Raw genomic sequence first — 24,399 nt, forward strand, 5'->3', positions numbered from 1 at the left:
ACGGATCATTGGCCCAGGGAGTTTTCTCCCAAGCTAGCACTAAGAACATAAGTACTCCTCTTTGAAAGTGAAGGCCCATAATGGTAATCAGGCCAGATAAGCAGGGGACAAGGGGCCTGAACGAGCTGCCATTTCTTCTCTTCCTCTCCAGCTCGCATCATCCCCAGTCCTTCTGTTACTCAAGTGACTGATGTCCCCAAGTTCTTTCATCTCTTTCCCTCCAAATGTTTTATCTGACCCATACTGGTGCCCTTCTAGTTGACAGACTATATGATCTTTTTGCTCTTCTCACCTGTGACGTAATACTGAAAACTGTCATAATATAAATAATGGAAGGTTTTTAATCCCTTCTAGAACTGAATTTTGTGTCTGGCATGAGGGAAGTGTTATAGTGGTATTCTTTTTCAGTTTGGATTTCTAGTTGCTCCATTGTCCTATCTTAGTTAAAAAAAAAAAAAAAATCTGTTCTTTCTCTACTTCTCAACAATGACAGTTTTAATAATCAGAAGTTCACATATAAGTGGGTGTTGTGGGACACTCTATTCAGTTCTATTGGTTTCTTTGTTTATACTGACACATAGCACACATTTTTAATTACTACGGTTTCTAAAAAATGATTCTTAATGTCTAGTAGAGTAAGTCCTCCTATTTTTCCTTATTAAGAGCTCTTTGTTTATTCTTGGTAATTTGTAAGTAAATTTAAAGCTCAGAATCAGCTTGTCAGACTTCATATACAAAAGCTATGTAGTTTCTTTTGGGGAGACTGGGTATTAATCTACACTGTAGATTACATTTGGGCAGAATTAACATGTTTACAATATTAAGTACTTCTTTCCATGAACAGGATAATACTCTTTATTCAGGTTTTCATTAATTTGTTGATACAGCAGCTGTATATATTTCATTTTTATTATGTATTTTATATATAAATACATATATTAGATGCCAGTATTTGTTATGGTACTTTACAAGCTATTGTTCCTTAATTTCATGGTCAAACATCTTGTTACTGCAGAATTAAAGTGTATGTTTTTATCCTGATGTCTTACTCAAGAACTTTTACAAATACTTTTATTGATATAACAGATTATCCTTATTTGTGGTTTCTGTAGGTATCCTTTACTTGTAATATATGTTTTTTTTTTATCATGAATGAGTGGTAAATTTCATAAAACACTATGATTGACTTTTTTTAACGTGAAATCCTCCTTTCATTCCTAGGAAAAACTTCGATCTATCACATATGTCTGTGTATATATGCATACTAAAAAATTTCAGGAGTATAATGGAGAGACTTACTCAACTTAAAAAAATTTCAAGTATTACACATAAAGGTCTACAGTGTTAGCTGTAGGAAAGGGCCCAAATGCTACTTGGGTATGATAGCACTAAACAGATTTACCAGAAAAATATTTAAAGCATCCAAATGATTCAAGAGTTATTGAAACAGCAGCATATTACATCCAGATAATTAGAAGGCAGGAATAATGAAGATGAATGCAGAAATGATGACGCAGATGACAGCAGAGCCAAATAATGAAAGCCAGTTCTTTACAAATATTTCTGTAGCACCTTCTGTAGGTCTTACCAGTTACAAAAGAAAGAAGCAGAAACAAGTGATAGTAAATAAAATTCTACCAAGTCTGTGTGTAGAGGAGATTTACAGGCTGTAATTAACAATCTAAATACTTTTACCATGATGTCAGGATAACAAAAGGTAGAAAAGGAAAAGGTTCTACCTAGAGAGTTATTTTAGCTAATAGAGACAAAAGAATGACAGAATTACCATTGGGCAGCCCCTGATGGATTAATGGATGAGGGTGATGATCCTCAGTGACTGCTAACATCACCACAAAGGGATCACAGACATTATGTACTTCCTAATGGAAGTGCACAGCGGGGCCCTCTGGAGAAGTGTTACCACTAAACAAACAAATAAACTTCAATCCGATTAAGCTTCTTCCTGTTACTGCTGAGTATTACTGATGCAGAGAACCAGGTACACGGGGTTCAATATTCTGTTCTCTGAATGTTTGAGAATTTCAGTGATAATGTGATTTTCTTTTAAATAGCATGCCTTTAAATTTAAAAATCCAAGAGAAATGGACTATTTTTCAGCAAAAGAGAAATGATTAAATCGGTTCATACATAAATAGAAAACTTACGTTAACCATATAAACTAAAACTGTAGGTAAAACACAAGGTACCCTCAAAATGTTCCCGGACCAGCCAAATGTGAAGTCTCCTTACACCAAATGCTGAAGGAGAAACGAATAAAACTTCTATATAAACTCTGTCAAACTATACAAAAAGAAGGGAAATGACTTACCTGCTCTAATGCCTTAGCTGTCTTTGATACAAAGACCAAATAAGGATATCCTGAAAAAAAAAGCACTTGACCTGGGCTCACTCCTACTGAGACAAATAACATAAACAACTTCACAGCATATGCAATACAGTGGCCAATAAAGACGTAAGTCCAAGGGATGCAAACATGGTATCATGTTAGAAAATATGAATCAGAATTCACTACATGAAGGGGTGGGGGGAGAAGCATCTGACAACGTGCAGGGGTAAAGAAAGAACTTTTGACAGAAATTCTGCACCATTTCATGATAATAACTTTTAGTAAACTTCTTCAATGGAATTTCCATGTTGTAAAATCATGAGCAAATATACATAAATGTGAAATATTAGAAGCATTCCTAATAAAGTTTGCAAAAACAGAATTACAGTCCCACAAACTGGGACATGAATGCATAGCAGGGCACAGCCATGCACAAGAATGAGAAAATAAGAGGTATAAATAATACAAAGAAACAGATAATAATAGTACTAATCTCATAACTAATATATCTAAAGTAATAAGCAAACACAATAATCAAATATATAAGGAATGTCAAATTGCTAGTATATACAAAATCCCTATAGTAAAATCAGAAGCCTGGTCACACAAAATCAATCCCGAATCAGAACACGTAGGGATGACGTACCATTTTCAACAGCAACAGACCTAAAAGGCACCTAAAAATGAAACCTCACAAAACTGCAGGTATTTATGGAGGCAACTAAAAAAATGTACTGATAGAGAAAGAAAATGTTCCACATGGAGCTGTAAAATATGTTTATTCAGGGGAAGAGAATAGTATACAGATATAAATTCCCCTTAAATTATTTAAAGATTTAGAGCCTTACCTGTAGCTTCCAAGATGAAAACTGATCTCAGGCCGCTGTTTCCTGTGCCCAGAATCAGCCCTTGGAAAAACTAAAGGAATAAACAAAACAAGATCAACAACAGTCGTACTGCGAAAGCCCTGAGGGGCACTAAGTGTGCACTGAACTAGGACTTGTGTGGGGGCGGACCCTGAAGTTGAGACAGGTCTGTAGAAGACAGCACTGGTGGGCGGAAAGAGTTTAGGTTTAGCCTTGATTTTCCCAGCCCTGCCCTGGGATACTCAATTACTGGTGCTTCACGGAAGGAACCTCTCTGAAGGCAGCTAGCTCCTCAGGGCCCATGTGCCAGGACTCTAGGGTATACCAGGACGGCACCAAAGTTTAGGTTGGTTGAGGCGGTCTGAGTCAGTGGGTCCGGACACTGCCCTAATAACTACTATAAATTTCTTTTGTTGGTGAGGACTGGGCCTTTATTTTTTGTAGCCATCTCAGTAGATTTTAAGGCATGAATGAAAATAGAACACTTGAGATCTAGTCTCTTAGCAAATTTCAGGTAAATAACACATTATTATTAACTATAGTCACTGTGCTGTACAGGTTTCCAGAACTTACTCATAACTGAAAGACTGTACCCTTTCCTGAGTATCTCTCCCTCTCCTGTCACCACCTAGCCTCTGGTAACCACCATTCTCCTCTGTTACTGTGACTTATATCTTTGTTCTCTCTGTAGATTCCACATGTAAGTGAGATCATATAGTATTTGTTTTTCTGGGTCTGCCAGTTTCACTTAGCATAATGTCCCCCTGATTCATGCATGCTGTTGAAAATGGGATTTCTTAGAATACACATGAAAATGGTAACTATGGAAAGCCATAGGTTGACTAGTTTTTGATAATCATTTCACAGTGTATGCTCATATGAAGGCATCACATTGTGTGTGTGTATATAAAATTTTTATATGTTCAAAACGTAAATATTGAAATAGAATACCAAGTATCATAGTAGTTATACAGAAGACAGAAACTTACCCATGAAACTTTCAGAAATGACAGTGATGTCAGCCAGGAGAGGCCCTAGGGTAAGCGACCAGGCTTAGAAGTACCTCAGTTTCTCCACAGGGTTCTTGAGGACCATGCTGGGGTGGGGGTGGGGGGCGGCGCTGCATTTACAAAAGGGAAGAACTCTAAGACTGTAAAGAACTCCATTCAAGATCCCTATCCCAGAACACTGGACCCCAGAGGATTCTCATTTTCCTGCAGCCACCTCTAGAAGGCCTTAGGGAGGAGTAGCCCAAAGAAGTATACCTTCAGTTCACATCAGGAATCACAGGGACTTGATGGCATTTATATGAGGGGTTGACCTCAAATCAGCAGACGGAGGTTGCCCAGTACCCACAAGCGATCAAGGAAAGACACTGAGAGACGATTCAGGGAGTGAAGTCCTCATCAAAATGCAGAGGCCCCCCAAAAGCTACCAGCTTCTGACTGTTAGACTGGGGAAGCCCCGGGCATGCAGCTAAGCTCAGACACCCAAATACTTCTTACCGGAGGTTGGGAATGAAATGACACCCTTGGTTTCAGGCCAGCACACTCAGCACAGCAGAGGAAGAATTCACTAGACCTGCTAAGACTCAGCAAAAAGCCTTTGTGATCCTGCGGGACTCCCCCCCTGCAATCCAGCACACCACACACTACCCACATCACTCCCTACCCCGCCCAAAGAGCTCCACCCACAGAGCCCCGCCCCCACCGCCCAGGGTCCACCTCCGGGGCCCAGACCCACATGACCGGAAGTGGACCTCCTGGCCCTCGAGAACTTCCTCCGGACCACGCCGTGGGTAGTGAGGCCTTGTCGGACAGCTCTTGCCTAGGGTAAGCCCAAACTGGGGACCTGTATACTGTTAGGGGTCGATGTGCAAGGAGTTCCGGGTTACAACTTTGAGGACACACCTTCGACAACCCCCCAGCCCCAACTCCCCCGAAAAGAGAGGAGCAACAGGCCCTGCCCCGCTCCACCCATGCTCTCGGGGCTCGGAGGCCCCAACATGGCGGTTAAGCCCCAGGTCCCTTCACTTATCTCGCGGGGTCTCAGGGATTGCAGGCCTTGTCGCGGGACTGCCGGACTCTGGCTCAGCTCAGCACAGGCAGAGACCCCCAGGCCTACTGGTGGGAAGGAAATGGCCTTTGAGACGATTGAGGGGAATCCATACCCTAGAACACAGGCTACGCGCAATCCCCCGTCCTGGCCTTGGCCTGGGAGGGTCCGGGCTGGTCAGGAACACTGCCGTCACCCTGGTAACGCCCAGGCAGGGCTGGCTGGCTGGGGCCCAAGGCTCACACCACCTTCCTCCTCAGGGCCCAGGCTGACCAGGGTAACGGGAGCCCTGTGGGGTCCTAGAGCAGTGCCCTGAGGGACCCTGCAGGGGCAGCCGTGGGCAAAGCCAGGGTGGGACCTCTCCACTGAAGGGGCTCCCCCCACTTCACTGTCCCCTCTCTCCAGGTGCCTTCGCTGCCTGCCAGCCCTGACCAGTGTCACCATGCCTCGGCGCCCGAAGAACAAGGCCCGTGCCCGGGAGAAACGCCGCGGTGAGGCTCAGGGTGTCGGGGGTGCTCCTGCTGCTGTAGCAGCAGCAGCAGCAGCAGCAGAGGAGCCCCCCCGCGCTCCCCCGGGCTCCCCGGAGGAGGCGGGTCCATCTTCACCACCCGAAGGTGGCCCGGCCCCTGGGTCTCCTGGCACAGGGTCCCCAGGCCTGCCAGGCGACCAGGGCGCCGAGAACCCGGCCGCGGCTGCGGCCCCGGCCGCCCCTCTGGCCATTCGCAAAACGCCCCTGATCCGCAAGGCCAGCATGCTGGTGCAGTTCCTGCTGGAGAAGCACAGCTCCGGGGAGCCCCTGATGCGCGTGGCGCTGCTGAAGATCATCGGCAGGAAGTACCGCGAGCACTTCCCCGAGATCTTCAGGCTCACCTCCCAGCGCATGGAGCTGGTCTTCGGGCTGGAGGTCCGGGAGGCCGACGACCGCGGCCAGTCCTACACGCTGGTCAGCAAGCTGGCCCAACCCGGCGAGGGCACCCTGGGCGGCGGCAGCAAGGGGCTGCCCAAGTCCGGCCTCCTGATGGCGCTCCTGGGCGTGATCTTCATGAAGGGCAACCGCGCCAGCGAGGAGGAGGTCTGGGAGTTCCTCAACGTGCTGGGCGTGCAGGAGGGCAAGAGGCACCTGGTCTTCGGTGAGCCGCGCAAGCTCATCACCCGAGACCTGGTGCGCCAGGGCTACCTGGAGTACCGCCCGGTGCCCGCCAGCGACCCTCTGCGCCACGAGTTCCTGTGGGGCCCGAAGGCCCGCGCGGAGACCAGCAAGATGCAGGTGCTGCAGGTCATGGCCAAGATCAACGACACGGTGCCCAGCTCTTACCCCCAGCTGTACGAGGAGGCTCTGCTAGACGAGGAGGAGCGCGTGGGGGCCAGACCCCAGGCCAGGGGGTCTGCCGCGAAGGGGGCCCGTAGCAGGCGCCGCGTCTAGTCAGGCAGTCGGGGCGGCTGCTTTTCCCTGGGGTGGAAGAGGGCACCTTCCCAGTAGAGCAGAGCCCTAGGGATCGGAGGGAAAAAAAGCATAGATGTTCCTCCTGTTTGTTCTAAACTGTTAGCCTCTATAAACATATATAGTTATACTTATTGAGTTGTTCTCAAATGTGTTTTTTCTTGTAATAGGTCATTTAGCTCTAGAAGATAAACTTAAGACTGGCATGGATCTCATTTATTGCTGTCTCACAAGGGAGAGTTATAGGTTTGGTATATGAAAAAGAAAGTCACAAACTTTCTATATCTATACTATATTTATGATCCAAAAGCAGATAACATGGCATTGCAAATAGGCATTTCATGAAAATGTGAAAGAAGAACACAGTAAAATACTTAGGAACACAAAATAGAGAAAAAAATTGTTAAAATGTGTTTTAAACAAAAATAAAATGTGTTTTAATTCATGGTTTGCCTCTTCCTTTTAGTCTTAGTGAAAAATAAGATACTTTAATTTAGTTAGCTTAAGAATGTTTGTTTTTGTCCTTGTGCACTAAACATTCTCTGCTATCTACAGTATTAAAAATAAACTTAGATGGGGGGCGCCTGGGTGGCTCAGTGGGTTAAGCCTCTGCCTTCGGCTCAGGTCATGATCTCAGGGTCCTGGGATCGAGCCCCGCATCCGGCTCTCTGCTCAGCAGGGAGCCTGCTTCCTCCTCTCTCTGCCTGCTTGTGATCTCTGTCTGTTAAATAAATAAATGAAATCTTTAAATAAATAAATAAATAAATAAATAAATAAACTTAGATGGGAGGTTGGTATTTTGGGGCTTGATAATAATAACTGCCATTCATTCAGACCCAGTATTTCTTTTTTTTTTTTTTTTTTAGATTTTATTTATTTGACAGAGAGAGAGAGAGATCACAAGCAGGCAGAGAGGCAGGCAGAGAGAGAGGAGGAAGCAGGCTCCCCGCCGAGCAAAGAGCCCGATGCGGGGCTCGATCCCAGGACCCCGAGATCATGACTTGAGCTGAAGGCAGAGGCTTTAACCCACTGAGCCACCCAGGCGCCCCCAGACCCAGTATTTCTTAAAGAGTATGCCAAGTGCTTTATATAGTACAGAAATGCCAACGTTCCTATAGGATAGAGCTTAGCAAACTTCATTTACAGATAAAATGACTTGTAAGTATCTCAAGTTCAAAGGAGTGGTAAGTGACCTTGCTGGGACTGGATCCCTGGTCTGGATTGGTCCCGATCAGTCTAGAGACCCATGCTCTGCCTCTCCTCCCAGCCTAAGCCAAACCTTCTTTTATTTTGTTTTTCTTCCTCTTACTCCAAAATATATCTCATAGATAAACAAAACCCTGACCCAAAGTAGTGTTTTGGAATACACAGCCACAGTAATAGTAATGCTAAGTAAATGAGTAGTGTGAAGAAATAAAATAAATGATAAGAGAGTCTCATAGGCCTTAACTGAATTTAAGGTAAGGGCAATGAGTGCTGATGAATGGACCCCCATAACAGAAAGGGCCATACTAAGGCCGCAGGCAGGGTAAGCCACGGAAAAGCAGGCTGACTTCCCCCTCTAGTGTCTCAGAAAGATGACAACCTTGGTAAAAGGCTGGCAGACTTAGGCTACGCATAATCAAGGTCAAAAACCTGAGCAAAGACTCAGGGGCTACTAACTCCAGAATACTGGGGTGTCATAAAATTCTGCCCCTACTATCACCTTTCAGAAGATCCTAACAGCCCTGGGCAGACAGGATTCATTCTTCTAATTTGGAGCTTCCAAGCAGGTAATGGCCTTAGTCTGAGGAGTATGGCCTTTTCAGGCGAGTGGAGGGTAGAGCCCCACGTTTAGTCATGAGTCAAGATGAAGGATGAGGAGCTAGGGGACCACTCACCCCAGGATCGAGGAGAATGCCCAGACTCCCACCCTTGCTGTCAGACCTAGGAGGCCCAGAGCAAAGCTCTCCAGCTGAGGTGTCCCTGTTTCCATGGGACATGGACTCATGGAGGAGAGGGCCTTTGTCTAATGGGAGCAGCCTTACTCAGTAGAAGGTGGAAACCTACTTCCTCATTTGAGTCAAGCTGATCACTCTAAAGAAAGATAAGTGGACCCCAACCAGAACAGAAGGGGCCACATGGAGCCCCACCACTGATGTCTTCCCTCAATAAACCCAGGAATTGTGGCATGATGAGGCCTACTCACTTCCTTTTAGGGCCATCTCAGTGAGGTGGGGCACTTGGTCTAAAGAACAAGCATTAGGTTAGCAAAGGGAGATATTCCACGTCACACCAAGAACCAAGGATAGGGCCCTACGTAAGAGGGAACCATCCAGATCATAAAAGTGGAGACACAACAGGATACCTCTCCTACTGTCAACTATGTGACCACAGGAAGTTTTGTCACATAAGGCAATCCTAGGTGGTCAGAGGGAATGAAAGGAGTTAGTTTGAGAGAACAGGCTCCCAGGTCATAGAAAGAATCAGTGTAAAGACTCTGAGTGAGGACTAGGGAAACACGGAAACACCCACCGAAGACAGAGAGAGGAACAAACTTGCCACCATCCTCTCAGACCTGAGGAACTCTAGGAAGGAGTACTCATATGTGTCACCCACTGGCTTCCAGCCCCGGGGGACTTAGGTCAGTAGGAGGAGGCATCATAGATCTTGAGAGAGTGAGGACTATAGGTATCACCAGCCTCAGAACAGTAGAGTCCCATAGTTTTGTTCCTTGCTATTAGCTCTCAGAATCTCCAAACAGCTGTGACTAGATGCAACTTACCTGACTTCCACTTCTGGGGACTCAGGGCAGTAAGGTCCATGGTCTGAAGCTAGCATAGGGACAATTTCTAGGTTGTGCCAGAGTTAAGGGTAAGAAGCCTGCAAATGGAGCAGCACATGAAAACCATAACAATGGGGGCAGTGCTGTCAGTCCTGGGAGACATTTGGCTAGCTGGCAAGCAGAGCAAAAGAGCAACTCTCAGCTCCTGTTGGGGTGACAGAGATATGAGGACAGTAATAGGTCAAGAGAGGAAGGAACGAGGCCATCTCTGAGTCAAAGTGAGGACCAGTGAGGCGAACCATCACAAGCTCCAGATTTGCCTACCGCAGGCAGGTGTGGCCCAATATGGCTCTCCTCACTCTTTCTGGTGGGTCTCTGAGAGTTGTGGCCTTACTATGAGGAGATGACTTCAGGCCTCCGAAGATTCAACCTGAGAACGCTGACTGAAGACTGGGGGGGGTGGGGGACACAGCCCAGCCCCTGAATAAAGGAGACAACAAAGAGTCCAGCTTTGCCCCTGCTTTCAGCACTTTAAGGCTCAGGGCAGGGGTGACAAGCAGAAGGTCCCCTATCCCTCCTTTACCTCTAAGGGAGGTAAAATCCTTAGTCGGAAGGTGAAGCCACTAGAGGACAGAAGGGTGGGCCCCAGCCCCTAGGTGGCACACTGAGTAGACTCCTTACTCTAGAACACAGGAGACCCCACGGCCAGCCCCTGCTGTCACCCCAGTAATGCCCAGACAGGGCTGGCTGGCTGGGGCCCAAGGCTCACACCACCTTCCTCCTCAGGGTGCTCAGGGCCCAGGCTGACCAAGGTAACAGGATCCCTGGGGGGGTCCTAGAGCAGTGCCCCCGGGGGACCCTGCAGGGGTGGCCGTGGGCAAAGCCAAGGTGGGACCTCTCCTCTGAAGGGGCTCCTCCCACCTCACCATCCCCCCTCTCCAGGTGCCCTCACTGCCTGCTAGCCCTGCCCAGTGCCCTCAGGCCTCAGGCGCAGGACAGCAACCTTTGCTTCCATGGGAAATGCCCCTGGGGTCTTGAGGGTATGCAGTGTACTGCAGCAGCAGCCAAAGAGTTCCCCCATCCTCCTCCTTGTCTTGGGGGTACTCCCCAGAGGTCCCCTGTTGCTGGCACTCCCCTGGAGCCACAGAGAGCCTATCCACCACTATGGCTACTGTAGTCTAGGGGCTGTTGCCACGTAAGGGAGACTGTGAACTCAACTCTACTTGCACAGAAATGTCAAATTAAAAGAATGGGTGAGGCAGAGGGGAGGTTCCTGATGAGAGCAGCCTCAGGCAAATGCTCTGAAGCAAGGCACTGAGGAGCCTGGTGACACTGCCCCTGCCTTCCAGGAGGTCATTTTAAGTTAAGCAGGAGAGTGGACGAGATGAAGTTGTGAGAACTGTAAGCGAGGAACTGACCCTCAGATGGTGGGTCTCAGAGTTGAGAGACTGAAGACTAGGATGAAAAACTGAAAAAAGTAACTTACTATTTACTTTGGGATGGTGGGTAAAGCAGAGAACATCCCTCCCTGGGGCAGGAACAGAAAGGGTCCTGTGCTCTGGTCCCAGTGCATGTGAACACAGTGCACGAACCAGGGATTTTATGGACATGATCTCTAGGAAATTTCTAAGAAACAAAGGTGACACTCCTCTGAAGGGAGATGTCACTTCACTGTCTTTGCTCTGGCCCGGGAGAGCCAGAACCTACTCCATAAAAGGCGCAGTCTATTAATTAAATTATTTTGAGAGTAATCTGGCAAACCTCTAAAGGAAGGCTAGACTTTCGGTGGTGGTGAAATGAATAAAAATAGGGGTGGTTTGGCTGTAAAGGCATCTGAGAGGGAAACTGTTGGCCCCTGACACAAATACTAGGACCTCTGAATTACATCTAGTTGGGGGAGACTCTTCCACACTCAAATTAAATAAATATTTTCATTCCTTCCAAAGGCATAGCATGTTTTCTGACATCTCATAAAATTAAAAGAAAAAATCCCAAAGGAGTTGGTATTATTCTCTGGTGTCATATTTATCACAGCAACAAATCCTGTTCTTTTAAAGATCACTGTATCAGGTGATTTGCAAACATCGCATCTATTCCCAGGGTCCTACCAAATGGGACACCTCAGACTCACTTTGCAGATGACAAAGCTACGATTTTGTCAAGTTCATTTGGCTTGTAAGTGATAGTGCTGGGACTAGAGCCCTGGTCTGAATGTGTCCTGAGGCCACACTGTGCCACTCCTCCCAGCTGAAGACACACCTAGCGTCCCTTATTTCACTTTTCTTCCCACTACTCCACAACAGATCACAGGCAATATGATGTATTTTATGGGGACTAACATAGCACAACAAAAACAAATAAGCAAAAAAAGAAATTCAAAAAAAAAAGAAAGAAAGAAAGAAAAGGAACCTGTAGCCAAATGTCAAAAGCAGGCCTAAAGGGGCATCGTTAATATGAGAAGAAACCACAGTGTGGGGACTGGCTATAGGCCGCATTTATCAAAGAGCCACCTACACCGGCCTTATGGGTTCTGGAGAGCAGGCTGTGCCCTGGTTCCCAGCACACGTGTTCAGTTCCCATGCTGTCCTGCATTATAGCATTCCTGCCCTGGGCCTTCCCTGCTCTGCCCTCACGTCCCACTCTAGAATCCCTTAACGGTGTGGTATTTGAGACTGGCCTCTGAACAAAGACACGGTTGAGGGAGCTTAACCAAGTGGTCAATAACCAAAGCCTCCCTGGCAATTTGGGGATGAGGAACGACCTGGGATCTCACTATGTAGCAAGCACCTGCTGACGCTGAAATCCTCAGAAGCCCAGAGCACTTCTGTGAGAAGAAAGTGGTTCCTTGGGAGACACACTGTCTTGGAACAGCAAAGATCAAAATCGTTCAGCACCGTTCTGTTGCCTCTTATCTCAGTCCTCGCCCCAGAGGAATACCTTGGTTTTTCCTCACCTACTCGTGCTTGTAAAGTGTCCTGCATGCCCAGTTATGCTGAGGGTTGCCCGGACCCATGAGCAAAGCTTCTGACCATGCTTCAAGAGGAGAACTTTCTCACCCTATTGAGACTTTAGACTCTATTCAAGAGATGAGTGCAGAAAGGATGAGAATGTTCTTTTATTTACTATATGTCTATATTTAACATGTTTCATTTTTCCTCTTGTGTTTTGAACAAATGGAGTAATCATACATCTTGTGAAGCCTCATCTCATCGCACTAGCATGTTTCACTTCTAGATCAATTTTGGTTAATTCTTGTCCACACTGCTGGACATATTTTCTGCTTCTTTGCATGCCTAGTGACTTTCAGCTGGAGGCTGAAGACTGCGAATTTTGCCCTATTCACACTTATCCAGCTGAAGTGACCTCAACAGTTTTTTTTTTTTTTTTTCAGTCCATCTACCCTTTTGAGCTTTGTTGTGATACTCAACTAAGTTACCTGGAAACACTCTGATCTTTTTGGTTCTTGATTTTAAGCTCTGTTAGGTGAGACCAGAAAGCAAAAATTTAAGGCTAATTTTGTATCCCTAGAGACACAAAACCCTTCTGTGGACTCTATGTAACGCTCTGAGCATGATACAGTTTGGCACTTTGATAAAGGGAATAAGAGGTATTCTGAGCCGTGTATGGACTCTAATATTTTCTTTCTGTAGAATTCTCTCCTCTCTGCTGCTTTGCCTTGTGGACGCTAGTCCCATGGTCCTCCTTGGACCCCTGGCTTCTCCAGAAGACCACCAGTTTCACCTGAACTACTCAAGGCAGCAAGCCAGGCCGATTCTAGACTTGCTTCATTTTTTTTTCAATCTCTCAGGGGTCACTATCTTTCCTTGCCTGGTGCCCAGTATATTGAAAACATTTCTCATATGTATTTTATCATCTGGCCTTTCTTTTTCTTTTTTTGGTAGATGTTTCAGGTAAGTGGTTAAATCTGTTCCCTGTTATTCCATCTTTGCCAGAAGTAGTAAGACTACAAATTTAAAACCCAAGTTACTATGGCATGCAAATGTCCCAAGGTGAAAGCTCACATTTCAAACACGTTCAAATTAAAACAAGGATCAAAACACTGTGGGACATGCACAATAATATATATGTCCATATGGGCATATTTACGCATAAGTTGGAAGTATAAACCTGTAAAACAAAATATAAGCAGGGTTCCTATCTTGATGGTGAAAATTGCACGATTTTAAAAATCGCACTTATGTTCAATATTTTCTTCACTAGGGAAAAAAATGAATCACCAGTAGTAGGATATGTATATTCAACCAACTTAAGAGCCTCCCTCCAGAGAAAAGTATTTTAAAAGCACAAATTATATTTATATCTAAAGCACAGTCTCCCTGAGATGACTATATCCTTCAACCACTGCATGAAGGTGTATGCAGGTGATGTAGGCAGCAATAAATAGCACTAATTACTTTCAGTGTTGTAAATTTTAAGTTTACATATTTTTTGGAAAAGCTCAGTATATGAAAAAAAAAATGTTTATCATCATTAGCCATCAGGAAGATTCAAATCAAAACCACATTGAGATACCACCTTACACCAGTTAGAATGGCCAAAATCAACAAGACAGGAAACAACGTGTGTTGGAGAGGAGGTGGAGAATGGGGAACCCTCTTACATTGTTGGTAGGAATGCAAGTTGGTGCAGCCACTTTGGAAAACAGTGTGGAGATTCCTTAAGAAATTAAAAATAGAGCTTCCCTATCACCCTGCAATTGCACTACTGGGGATTTGCCCCAAATATACAGATATAGTGAAAAGAAGGGCCATCTGTATCCCAATGTTCATAGCAGCGATGTCCACAACCACAAAACTGTGGAAAGAGTCAAGATGCCCTTCAACAGACGAATGGATAAAGATGTGGTCCATATACACTATGGAGTATTATGCTTCCATCATAAAGGATGAATACCCAACTTTTGTAGCAACATGGACAGGACTGGAAGAGATTATGCTGAGTGAAATAAGTCCAGCAGAGAGAGTCAATTATCATATGGTTTCACTTACTTGTGGAGCATAAGGAATAACACGGAGGACACTGGGAGATGGCGAGGAGAAGGGAGTTGGGGGAAATCTGAGGGGGAGAGGAACCATGAGAGACTCTGGACTCTGAGAGACAACTGAGGGTTTTGGAGGGGAGAGGGGTGGGAGGTCGGGTGAGCCTGGTGGTGGGTATTAAGGAGGGCACGTATTATGTGGAACACAGGGTGTGGTGCATAAATAATGAATCTTGGGACACTGAAAAAATAAGTAAATAAGTAAATAAATAAATAAATAAATGGTGTTATTTAAAAATATGTTGTTTCCTCATAGCTGCCATTAATTCTAAGTAGTAAGACTGCAAATGCACCTTTATTTTAATATTCCTTAATTTTCCTAACAACAGTGCAAAGGAAATCCGTATTTCTATCTTAGGCTATTATTCCATGAAGTGTTTCTTAAGGTAACATGTGACAATATTTCACAATGTATTATGTGAACAAAACTGGAAATCATGACTTTCTTAATTTGTTCTTCTCTCTCATAAACGTTGTTACCTTCCAAGTCAGCGACATCCCACATAGTTTTTTCTATACTCAAAATTCCTTTATAAAAGCTTTCTATCACAAACAGTACTGCTAACAAAGTCATTAATGATCTCACTCTTACTAATAAAATTCTCTATTTCTTTGTGCCTCAGACATTTTATCCTCACAGTATTATCTACGGCATGTTCTTTCCTTTTTAAAAAGCAATATATTCTCTCTGCTCCAGTGAACACTTTTATCTTTTTTGTAAACCATGCCCTCTTTCCAAAATTCATTAATCCCTGAGCTTTCCTCAAATGTTTCTGATCCAAAGGTGATACTGCACACTTTCCATTACAGAAGGTCTGTACGTTACTTGTTAATAGTGCAATTGTCTTTAACAGTTTTACCTTTCCTTTTCAAAATAGAGGTTGATGTACTCCAAAAAGGATAAAAAGAAAGGAATAAACACCAGTATTTGTCCCAATACTGTTATAGACCTCAACCCGTACTTCAGCCTTACCAATAAAACACGTTCCTTATTTTGACACTTTTTCGTCTTACTTCTTGAATATGCCTTTGCTTAAGGTCTAAATGATTGGCTGGAGCTTATATACGTTTAAACAGTTATATAGTACTAGTGGATCACCAGGCAGTTATCATTAGTTTGCTTTATCATGTATTCTGTCATTTTTGCCCTCTTTGCAAATCCTGTATTAGATATTCCTTGCTGAACATAGACAGTTTCCTATACATAGAGCTTGTAAGCAAAATAACTGCTGCTCAATGTCCTTCTTCTTCTTCTTTTTTTTTTTTTTAATTTCTCAGACTGGCATCAGATATTCAGCTTCTGTGTCCCTGAACGTCCATCTCTCAACAAGAAAATTCCTTAACTCTTCTGCATTTTACTCTGATTTGAACTTCAAGGTTTGGCAACGCTCACACCACCTAAAATTACATCTTCCTCCAAGTCCTCTGTATCCTGTGTTTTTCGGAAAATGTTTCTATACTTTTTCACATCCCCCTTTACCTATTCCTTCCCTTTGTAATACTACTGGAGTTATTCATTGATGTGGTTGGGCTCCATTAGTCCCAGAAACGCTTTAAGGGGATTCACATAACAATAAACTATATAGCAATATACCTTTTTCAAAATATGAATAATTAAAAACAGGATAAAAAATGAGAGTAGAAATAGCAGGTAACTCAAGGAGGTAGCATGGAAAATGTTTTAAGTGTAGTCCCCTTCATTTGGGCCTATCCTTTCTAACATCCAACCCAAAATGGAAATACAAATAAGTAATTTATACTGTCCAAAACATAGAAACTGAGGGCACTGTCTGGCAAAAAGTACTCTTTTACCTACTATAAGGAGAGCGCACCAGAGAAAGAGGCAGCTATATATAGAAATAAATAATACGTATAGAAATAATTATATACAAAAATTACTAAATATATATCTATTTCCCTTCTTTCCTTCAACTTCGGAGGAGGAAACAGTGTAGGTGACACGTGCTGCTCTTACCTTGTCCTTCCCATGAAGGCGGCGTGTGTCACAGCTCTCCCAGATGCTCAGCTCGCAGTCCGACTGGTGGCTTCAGTGGCTCAGAGGAATGCAAGGACTGTGCACCTTTCCAGGCAGTCTCCCTCTCAAGTTACAGTTCTCCCGCTCTGCTGAGCTTTTGAGGAAACTCCTCATCTCCAAAGCTCCCCTTGGGTTCACTTTCCTTCTTCCTGTCCCCTCCTGCATTGGCCCTATTCTTCCTCCTTGAGGGAGAGTGCCTCCAGATGTGTCCCCTGCCGGGACAGAAGCCTTCCAGTCCTGCAGTTCCATCAGTGTTCTCAGAATCTAATGGGACCTGGGCTAGCTTCCTCTTCCTCTTATTGTCCAGATGGAGGAACCGCATCCCCAAGAAATGTTGCGTGGCTGTGGAAAAAGAAGACATAAAACCCCATCTTCGTTATCATAACAATGCTGACTTTAGGCATTTGATAATTAAGAAAACCTATTATGAAGCAGGCATTCCCCACAGTGTTCACAGGATCTATTGTAAAATGTAAATCATCTCTCCCTGTTTGCCATGTTACTGCTGAATGAAGAGTTCTCTTGAGGGACTAAAAATGTGGCACCCGTGGCTGACGCATGCCAACAGAGTAAGACTGCTGAACCACAAGAGGCGCGAGTGTTAGGCTTCTCTCTGTTGTTGTTGTTGTTTTAAGTTGATAGATTCTCCTTTAGCAGATACCCTACCCCGTTTTTCCCCTTCCTTTTCCCATCACTTGTAACTCAGGTTATTCCTTGCCTCTCTTTCTAAGTTTACACACAATTTTCTCATATCCCACTGTCTCTGTGTGGCTCTGCATTTTGTCTTAGATCACTGCCTCTAGCGGAAGCATATTCTAATCAGGTGGCCAGTTCACTGCCATGGGCCCCAGAAATGCTAGCCTACGAGGGGAGAACTGAACCCTGGTGGGCACTGATAATTATACTATGAGTGGTAGCCCCCCTATTCAGTTTAAACTCTTGTGTATAAAACAGGTGTTCCGCTGGTCCCATCCCTGCAGGGAGGATCTGTGCCGGCTGCTGGAGACGCACAGACCCATCTTCATCACCTTCAAGGGACAGAAGTACAATTCCACACACCCCACACTCCACCTGCTGTGCCAGCACTGCCACCTGGTGCCCCTGCTGCTCTGGAAGCCCAGCTCCGTGGAACCTTCTTTGGGTTTTCGGAAAGAGCTACAGCTGGCATTGCCATGGAAGGTGTGGTGCAGAGTAACGGAGGAGACCCCCAGACCTGGCTGCGGGATAACAAGGACCCCATGCTAATTGTGCCAAGGCCACATCCTCCAGGGCCAGACCCTGCAAGGGGAGCTGGACCCCCGATCCTGATAGAGATCTGGGTGTTTCAGGTCCTATCTTACCTAGATAACAGCCATATTGGTGTGACTGACCCATAACATAACCTGAAGACTGGCAGAACAGACCTTCCACAGCCAATCACAGAGAGGGGGACATATCAGAAAGGGTAGGAAGGGCATAGACACAGCCAGGGACCAAACCTCTTGTAAGATTAACCACAAAGGGGAAGGGCACCAAAGGTATGGAGAAGGGGGAGGAAGAGACCCCATACCAGGCATCCCAAAGATGGGGCCCCTGCAGGGGAAAGATGAGTCCCCATAACATTTGGCTTTGAAAACAATGGGGATTAATTTGGGGTTTTACAACCAGTGGGGCTTAACTATGGGCACTTTAAAAATCAATGTGTCTAGCTCTGGGAAACTGAAAGGGCTAGAGAAAACGGAGTCCCTGTCCTTGAAGAGAAAGTTTAACAAACAGTTCCACTGAGATAGAAGCAGAGAGGCAACAGTTTGAAAAACACCTAGAATATCCATGAAGACAAGTTATTATTTACAAATCCCAAAACTGCACTGGAGGGGCAGGGATCTTTAGGGGACTTCTCCAAGAAAGAAAGAGCTAGACACTTCTCTCCTCGTTCCCTGCCTAAATAGCTGGACATTTGTAAAAATCAGCATGAACCCTCTTCACCTACCTTGCTAACAAGGCCAGCCCCCACATTCTTCTATGGATTAGCTTTACCCAAAAAGCTCTTGCAACAACACATCCTTCAAACAGCCCCAGCAGGGACAAGCACCACTCAAAAGTTACTCATGTCCTAAGGAGAGAAGGTAACTACACACAACAGTGTGACTGCAGCCCCAGCAGATGGACTGGGGGCAGGCATCTGGTTTGACTGCAGGCTGCACCCACCAACAAGAGCCTCTCAAGGGACAATGAAGGGAGAGTGCCCTTCGGTTAAGTGCAACCAGAACCCCAGTGGACAGGCTGAAAGCAGACATCTGGTTTCAGTCTGAACACCATCCATCGACAAAGCTATGGCAGCCACAGACTGGCTCCCTAACAACAAAGGGACCAAATCCTGCCCAGCGCATGCACAACAGGCAAAGTGGGCCACTGCAGCAGACCATGCTGAAGGCAAATGTGGTGCAGCCCCAACAGTAGGGTACATGCAACCTACAAAGGAGACAACCCTGAGGCACCTAATTCTGGTTAACAGGAGACCTGGTGTTATAGGCAATCACAGGACCGCTTATCCATAATGCTACTACTTTCAAAATTGGGACATGCAGCTAACTTTTCTAATGTTTAGAGACACAAAGATTTAGACAAAATGAGGAGACAAAGGAATATATCTCAAATCAAAGAACAGGATAAAATCACAACAAAAAAGCTAACAGAACAGAAATATGCAATATATCTGATAGAGAATTCAAAGTAATGCTCAAAAAGGTCTCACTGGACTTGAGAAAAGAGTGGAGGATCTCAGTGAGACCTTCAGTAGGAAGAAAGAAAATGTAAAAAGAACCAATCAGAGATAAAGAATTCACTAACTGGAATTAAAAATACACTAGCGGTAGTAAATAGCAGATTAGAGAAAACCAAAGAAAAAATCAGCAGCATGGAAGACAGAGTAATGGAAAATAACCAAGATGAACAGCTAAAATAATAAATAAATAAATTTCAAATAAAATTAAAATAAGATAAGATAAAAGGACTAAAAGTGAGAATAGCTTAAGGAAATTCAGTGACATCATTTAGCATAATAACATTTGCATTACAGGGATCCCAGAAGAAGAAGACAGAGGAAAGGGGGCAGAAAATTTATTTCAAGAAATAAAAGCTGAAACTTCCCTAATCTAGAGAAGGAAACAGACATCTACAACCAATAAGCACAGAGAGCCCCCAACAAAGTCAACCCAAGGAGGTATTGATCAAGACACATAATTAAAATGGCAAAATCAGCAAGAGAGAAGAGTTAATGCAAGGTAAACCCAATATGGCTATCAGCTGATTTTTCCACAGAGACTTTGCAAGCCATAAAAGAGTGGCATCATATAATAAAAGTACTGAAAGCAGAATACCTGCAACAAAGAACACTCTGCCTAGCAAGATTATCATTCAGAATAGAAGGAAAGATGGAGTTTCCAGGGCAAACAAAAGTTAAAGGAGTTCATCACCACTAAGCCCGCTTTACAAGAAACATTAAAGGAAATTCTTTGAGTGGAAAGAAAAGGTCATAATCAGGAGTAGGAAAATTATAAAAGGCCAAGAAGCAGACTCTTAATTATTAAGAACAAACTGATGTTTACCAGAGGGAAGTGGGGGAGGGGATGGGTCAAACAGGTGATGGAGATTAGGAAGTGCCCTTGTGATGAGCACCAGGTGTTGTGTGGGTGTTGAATCACTCTATAGTACACCTGAAACTAATATAACACTATATATTAACTAACTGGAATTCAAATGAAAAGTTAAAAAAGAACATTACTGAAGGAAAAAAGTTTCAAATGTAAAATAAAAATAGTAGGTTATTCACTTATAAAACCAGTAAGGAGGGTAAAGCACAATATCAAAATATGTATAAAAATCTGTCAAGGGGGGCGCCTGGGTGGCTCAGTGGGTTAAGCTGCTGCCTTCAGCTCAGGTCATGATCCCAGGTCCTGGGTTCAAGCCCCACATCGGGCTTTCTGCTCAGCAGGGAGCCTGCTTCCTCCTCTCTCTCTGCCTGCCTCTCTGCCTAGTTGTGATTTCTCTCTGTCAAATAAATAAATAAAAAATCTTTAAAAAAAAAAAAAGAAAAAAGAAAAATCTGTCAAGGGAGTCACAAATAAAAGGATATAAAGATATAAAGTATTATATCATATACATAAAATATGAAAGGGAGGGAGTTTAAATTTAGTGGTTTAGGATAGGTTCAAACTTAAGTGACCCTCAACGTAATATAGACAGCTATATGTATAAGATCTCCAAATGAACCCAATGGCAACCACACATCAAAAGGAATCCAAGTATGTCACTAAGGGAAGCCATCAAACCACAAGGGAAGAGAGCAAGAGGAAAAAAAAGGAACAGAAAAGAACTACAAAAACAACTATAAAACAACAAAATGACAACAAGTACATAACTATCAATAATGGCTTTCAATGTAAATGGTCTAAATGCTCCAATCAAAAGACCTAGGGTGACAGAATGGATAAAAAAAAAACCAAGATGCCTCTATTTGCTGCCTACAAGAGACTCACTGCAGACCTAAAGGCACATGCAGACTGAAAGTGAAGGGATGAAAAAACAGCTATCATGCAAATGGAAGTGACAAGAATGATGGGGTAGCGATTCTTACATCATACAAAACAGACTTTAAAGCAGACTGTAACAAAGGACACTACATAGTGATAAAGGGAACAACCCAATAAGAATATTTAACAACTATATATACTTACGCTACCAACACTGGAACACCTAAATACATAAAGCAACTATTAACAAACATAAAGGAAAAAACTGACAGTAATACAATTAAAGTAGGGAACTTTAACATCCCCTTACATCAATGGATAGATAATCCAGACAGAAAATCAATAAGGAAGTGGCTTTGAATGACATACTGAACCAGATGGATCTAACAGCTATATTTAGATCATTTCATCAGGAAGCGACAGAAGATTCTTTCCAAGTACATGTGGAACATTCTCCAGAATAGATCACATGTTAGGCCATAAAACAAGTCTCAGGGGTGCCTGAGATGATTTTGAGGAGAGTTAGTTCTGAGGGAAGTAGGAGCTAAGTAAAATCAACTTGACACAGTAAGAAAGCCTTGGTTATTAGAAAGAATGGTCAAGGTGTGCCTGGGTGGCTCAGTGGGTTAAATCCTCTGCCTTCAGCTCAGGTCATGATCCCAGGGTACTGGGATAGAGCCCTGCATCAGGCTCTCTGCTCGGCAGGGAGCCCGCTTCCCCCTCTCTCTCTGCTTGCCTCTCTGCCTACTTGTGATCTCTGTCTGTCAAATAAATAAATAAAATCTTAAAAAAAAAAAGCCTCAACAAATTCAAAAAGATTGTCATACCATGTATCTTTTCTGACCACAACTGTATGAAACTAGAAATCAATCACACAGAAAAATCTGGAAAGAACATGATACATGGAAGGCTAAATAACATACTACTAAACAATGAATAGGTCAACTAAGAACTCAAAGAGGAAATTAAAAAAAAATACACAGAGACAGATGAAAAATGAAACCACAATGGTTCAAAATCTTTGGGATGCAACAAAAAACTGTTCTAAGAGGGAAGATTATAGCAATGCAGGCCTACCTGAAGAAACAAACAAAAATCTCAAATGAACAAACTAACCTCACACCTAAAGGAGCTAGAAAAAGAACAAAGCCCCAAACTAATAGAAAGAAGGAAATAATGAATATTAGAGCAGAAATAAATGAAAAAGTGACTTAAAAAACAATAGAACAGACCCATGAAACCAGGAACTGGTTCTTTGAAAATATCAGTAAAAAATGACATGCCTTTAGCCATACTCATTATCAAAAGAGAGAGAGAGAGAGGACTCAAATAAAATTAGAAATGGAGGAGAAATAACAACCATCACCAAAGAGATACAAAGGATTATAAAACAATATTATGAAAAATTACATGCTAACAAACTGGACAACCTAGAAAAAAAAATACATTCCTAGACACATATAACCTTCTAAAAATGAATCAGGAAGAAATAGAGAATTTGAACAGACTGATCAGTAACATTGCAACTCAATCAGTAATCAAACAATTAACAACAGCAACAAAAATCCCAAAACAGATTGCATCACATTTGAATTCTACCAAACATTTAAAGAAGAGTCAATACCTATTCTTCTGAAACTATTCCAAAAATAGAAGAGGAAGAAAAGCTTTCAAAATCATCCTGTGAGGCCAGCATTACCCAGATACACAAACCAGATAAAGACACTACAACAAAAGCTTACAAACTGATATCTCTGATGAATATACATGCAAAAATTCTCAACAAAATGCTAGTAAACCAAATTCAACAATACATTAAAAATACCATTCATCATGATCAAGTGGTATTCCTGGGATGCCAGGGTGGTTCAATATTGGCAAATGAATTAAAGTGATACATCACATTGATAAAAGTTAAGGATAAAAACCATATGATCATTTCAAAGAATGAAGAAAAAGCATTTGACAAAGTACAACATGCATTCATGATAAAAGGCATCAACAAAGTAGTTTTAAAGGGAACATACCTCAACTTAAAAAAGCTATCTATGAAAGACCCACAGCTATCATTGTATTCAAAGGTGAAAAACTTGAGAGTAATTCATTTAAGATCAGGAACAAGACAAGGATATCCACTCTTACCACTTTTATTCAACATAATAATGGAAGTTCTAGCCACAGTAATGGGACCAAAAAAAAAAAAAAAAACAAAAAAACCAAAGGGCATTCAAATTGGTAAGGAAAAAGTAAAACTTACATTTTTTGCAGATGGCATGATATTATATATAGAAAACCCAAAAGATTACACCAAAAACCTGCTAGAACTGATAATGAATTCAGTAAAGTCACAGGATACAAAACAAACTTACAGAAATCTGTTGCACTTCTATAAACTAATAATGAATTAGTAGAAAGAAAAATTAAGAAAATAATCCTATTTAAAATATCACCAAAAGAAATAAAAAGTTTTTTAAAAAAGCACCAAAAGGAATAAGATACCTAGGAATAAACTTAACCAAGGACAAACGTAACCTATATTCTGAAAACTAAAAAACAATGATGAAAGAAATGGAAGACAACACAAACAAATGGAAAGATACACCATGTGCATGGATTGAAGGAACAAATGTTGTTAAAATATCCATACTACAGGGGCAGCTGGGTGGCTCAGTGGGTGAAAGCCTCTGCTTTCAGCTTAGGTCATGATCTCAGGGTCCTGGGATCGAGCCCCACATCGGGCTCTCATCCTCCTCTCTCTCTCTGCCTGCCTCTCTGCCTACTTGTGATCTCTGTCAAGTAAATAAATAAAATCTTTAAAAAAAATCTATACTACATAAAGCAATAGGTAGATTCAATGCAATCCCTACCAATGTATCAATAGCATTTTTCACAGAACTCCAAAAAATAATACCAAAATTTTTATGGAACCACAGAAAACTCCAAATAGGGAGAGCAATCTTGAAAAAGAAGAACAAAACAGGAGGTATCACAAACCCAGATACTACAAAGCTATCGTTATCAAAAAAACATGGTATGGCACAAAAGCAGACATGTAGATTAAGGAACAGAATAGAGAGCCCAGAAATAAACCCATGCTTGTATAGTCAATCAATATATGGCAAAGAAGGCAAGAATATACAATAGAGAAAGACAATCTCTTCAACAAATGGTGCTGGGAAAACTGCAGAAGAAAATATCAGCAGTAATTTCTTTGATGTTAGCCATAAAAACATCTTTATAGACTTGCCTCCTCAGACAAGGGAAACAAAAGCAAGATTAAACTACTGGGACTACATCAAAATAAGCTTTTGCAGAGGGGGG

The 24,399-nt window shown here is 43.0% G+C and overlaps 1 protein-coding gene across 1 annotated transcript in view; it reads left to right on the forward strand.

The window, feature by feature from the left end:
* The first annotated feature begins 5,710 nt into the window (after positions 1 to 5,710).
* LOC111150363 overlaps positions 5,711 to 24,399 on the forward strand; it is a 40,332-nt gene continuing 21,643 nt past the window's right edge. Inside the window, exons 1-3 of the mRNA XM_022507807.1 lie at positions 5,711 to 6,667; positions 13,376 to 13,384; positions 17,522 to 17,746. Of these exons, the coding sequence (XP_022363515.1) occupies positions 5,711 to 6,667; positions 13,376 to 13,384; positions 17,522 to 17,746 (1,191 nt within the window). The remainder of the gene's footprint in view (positions 6,668 to 13,375; positions 13,385 to 17,521; positions 17,747 to 24,399) is intronic.

Source organism: Enhydra lutris, unplaced genomic scaffold (genome assembly GCF_002288905.1).
Source record: "Enhydra lutris kenyoni isolate GAN:26980312 unplaced genomic scaffold, ASM228890v2 scaffoldscaffold23, whole genome shotgun sequence".
NCBI classification, from domain to species: domain Eukaryota; kingdom Metazoa; phylum Chordata; class Mammalia; order Carnivora; family Mustelidae; genus Enhydra; species Enhydra lutris.